The sequence below is a fragment of the Charadrius vociferus genome, unplaced genomic scaffold (genome assembly GCF_000708025.1).
Source record: "Charadrius vociferus isolate BGI_N301 unplaced genomic scaffold, ASM70802v2 scaffold527, whole genome shotgun sequence".
Classification (NCBI taxonomy): domain Eukaryota; kingdom Metazoa; phylum Chordata; class Aves; order Charadriiformes; family Charadriidae; genus Charadrius; species Charadrius vociferus.
Genome location: NW_009649428.1, coordinates 203,572 through 205,634, shown reverse-complemented (window position 1 = coordinate 205,634; position 2,063 = coordinate 203,572). Strand labels below are relative to the sequence as shown.

Here is a 2,063-nt window from a genome sequence, read left to right as displayed (position 1 = left end):
AACCTGGATTGGGGGTGCGGCGGACAGAGGTCTGAGCCGGCCCCCTCGCCTCCCCGAGTGTGGGGGGGAGGACACGGTGCGTGGCGCCCGGACATGGAGCTGGGGAGGCCCACAGGGCTGGGGTGCTGTGCCGGGGAGCTGGGCGCTGGGGATGGGAGGGTCTGCGCCCAGGCGAATGCGCCCCGGGAAGCTGGCCATGGTAATGGGGGCAGCTGTGCAGGCTTTGGGACGGCAGTCTGGGTGGCAAATCTGTAATGCCTTGTCCTTCTCCTAGGTGGTGGGACTGGCTTTGTGGGCAGAGCCCTGACCCAGTTGCTGCGGAGCCGTGGGCATGAAGTGACCCACATCTCTCGACAAGGGGGCAAGGATCGGATCAGCTGGGTATGAGATCAGAGTGGTCACAGGAGGAGGAACATATCAGGGCTGAGGACCAAGCCCACTTGCCCTGGCCTGCCTTGGCATACAGGGAATCTGCAGTGGGGAGTGTGGCTCCTGTTGATGTACTTTTGGTCTCCGTGGGCACTCCATGGGCCATCGTCATTGGGATGGGTACTGCTGTAGCTCCGAGGAGCAAAACCTTCTCTGTTCATGTCTGTGCTCCCCGCAGTGTCAGGAAGGAACTGGCTGGAGTTCTTAGCAGCCAGCCCAGATTGGTTGCGGGGAAGGCTTGAGCAGAGGGGAGGCTGAGTGTGTGATGTCTCTGTTACCCTTGCCTAGGACGAGTTGTCCCACTCTGGACTGCCCCTGTGTGACGCTGTGGTGAACTTGGCTGGTGAAAATGTCCTCAACCCTTTCCGCAGGTAACTTGATCTCCCATAGTGCTGATGGGACAAGGTATAAGCAAGACAGCCCAATGTTGTCACAGAATTTGGAAGGGCTCTGGGAAGGAAACGGGGTGTCCAGGAAGCACATGGGTTACGTAACTGTTGCCATCTGGGTCCTCAAGTATCCAAAACATTTCTGTGGGCCTGTTAAGTTCTTTGATGGCTTTGGAAGACAGGTTCCCTTAAGGATTGACATTTTGAGGCCAGGCAAAGTAGTTCCACATTTCCAAAATGACACTGGATGCTTACATTTAGATAATGCAAAATCAGAACCAAAGCTTGATTTTTATGAGGGTGTTTTTAGCAATGCCTCTGCTGGGTGCTTGGAAAGAATTCACCACACCCAGCTTTGGTGTCCAGCTCCTCTGCTGCCTTTGTCCTAAGGCAATCCAAACCCCGTAGCCTGTTGTGGGAAGGAGGGAGCCCCCATCTCCCAAAGTCCCCATGCATTTAGGTAGTAGGATCCCATGTTCTCTCCCTGCTCTGGGATGTGGGGGGGAATTCACGTTGCCCATCCTGTGCTTGTGAGAGGGTGTCTGCTGGGGCCTGCCTTGGGGCTGTTGTTTCCTTGGATGACCTTGCGGGGAGAATAATCGGTGACTCTCCCTTTCCCAGATGGGGTGATGCCTTCTGCAGGGAAGTCATCAGCAGCCGGGTTGAGACCACCAAGACCTTGGCCAAAGCCATTGCTGATGCTGAACAGCCACCCTGTGCTTGGGTCCTCGTCACCGGCATAGGTATTGGTTGGGCCTGGCCAAGGGATGGCTTATGCTGACCTGGAGAGGTATACCTCCAGACAAAAACACGCTTCTGGGGGAGACACGTCTTGCCTTGAAATGCCAGCTTTATTGCTGTCAGTGTCACTGTGTTCAGGCAAGCCTAGATCAGCTTTTTGGTACTGCTGGAGAGGAATTTTCATCCCTGTGCTTTCTCTTGGTGTCGTTAGGACAGGACAGTTTTCCTGTTTCCTGTTTTCCTGTCGTTCTCAGTTTTCCTGTGCAAGCCTTTAGGCATACTGTGGAACCAGTTTGTCTAAGCAGGGCCTCAGCTGAATTCCCCTGCATATCTCCATCTTTGCATTTCTACTTGCTACAGTCTTTAAAGCTGCCACACTTTAGCATCTGTGATGCCCAGTTTTGGAGCAAGCGCCTTTCTGTGCAGCCAACTCGGTGCATTGCTTGCTAGTATATTTGGTTCCTGGGGCTGCCAGCTCGATGTGAGTATTAATGCATCCTGCTG

The 2,063-nt window shown here is 54.5% G+C and overlaps 1 protein-coding gene across 1 annotated transcript in view; it reads left to right on the top strand.

Annotated features, from left to right (window-relative positions):
• Window positions 1-93: 93 nt before the first annotated feature.
• The window catches only part of SDR39U1 (short chain dehydrogenase/reductase family 39U, member 1), a 3,001-nt gene continuing 1,031 nt past the window's right edge, over window positions 94-2,063 (top strand). Inside the window, exons 1-4 of the mRNA XM_009889504.1 lie at window positions 94-199; window positions 269-381; window positions 718-800; window positions 1,440-1,561. Coding sequence (XP_009887806.1) covers window positions 94-199; window positions 269-381; window positions 718-800; window positions 1,440-1,561 — 424 coding nt within the window. The remainder of the gene's footprint in view (window positions 200-268; window positions 382-717; window positions 801-1,439; window positions 1,562-2,063) is intronic.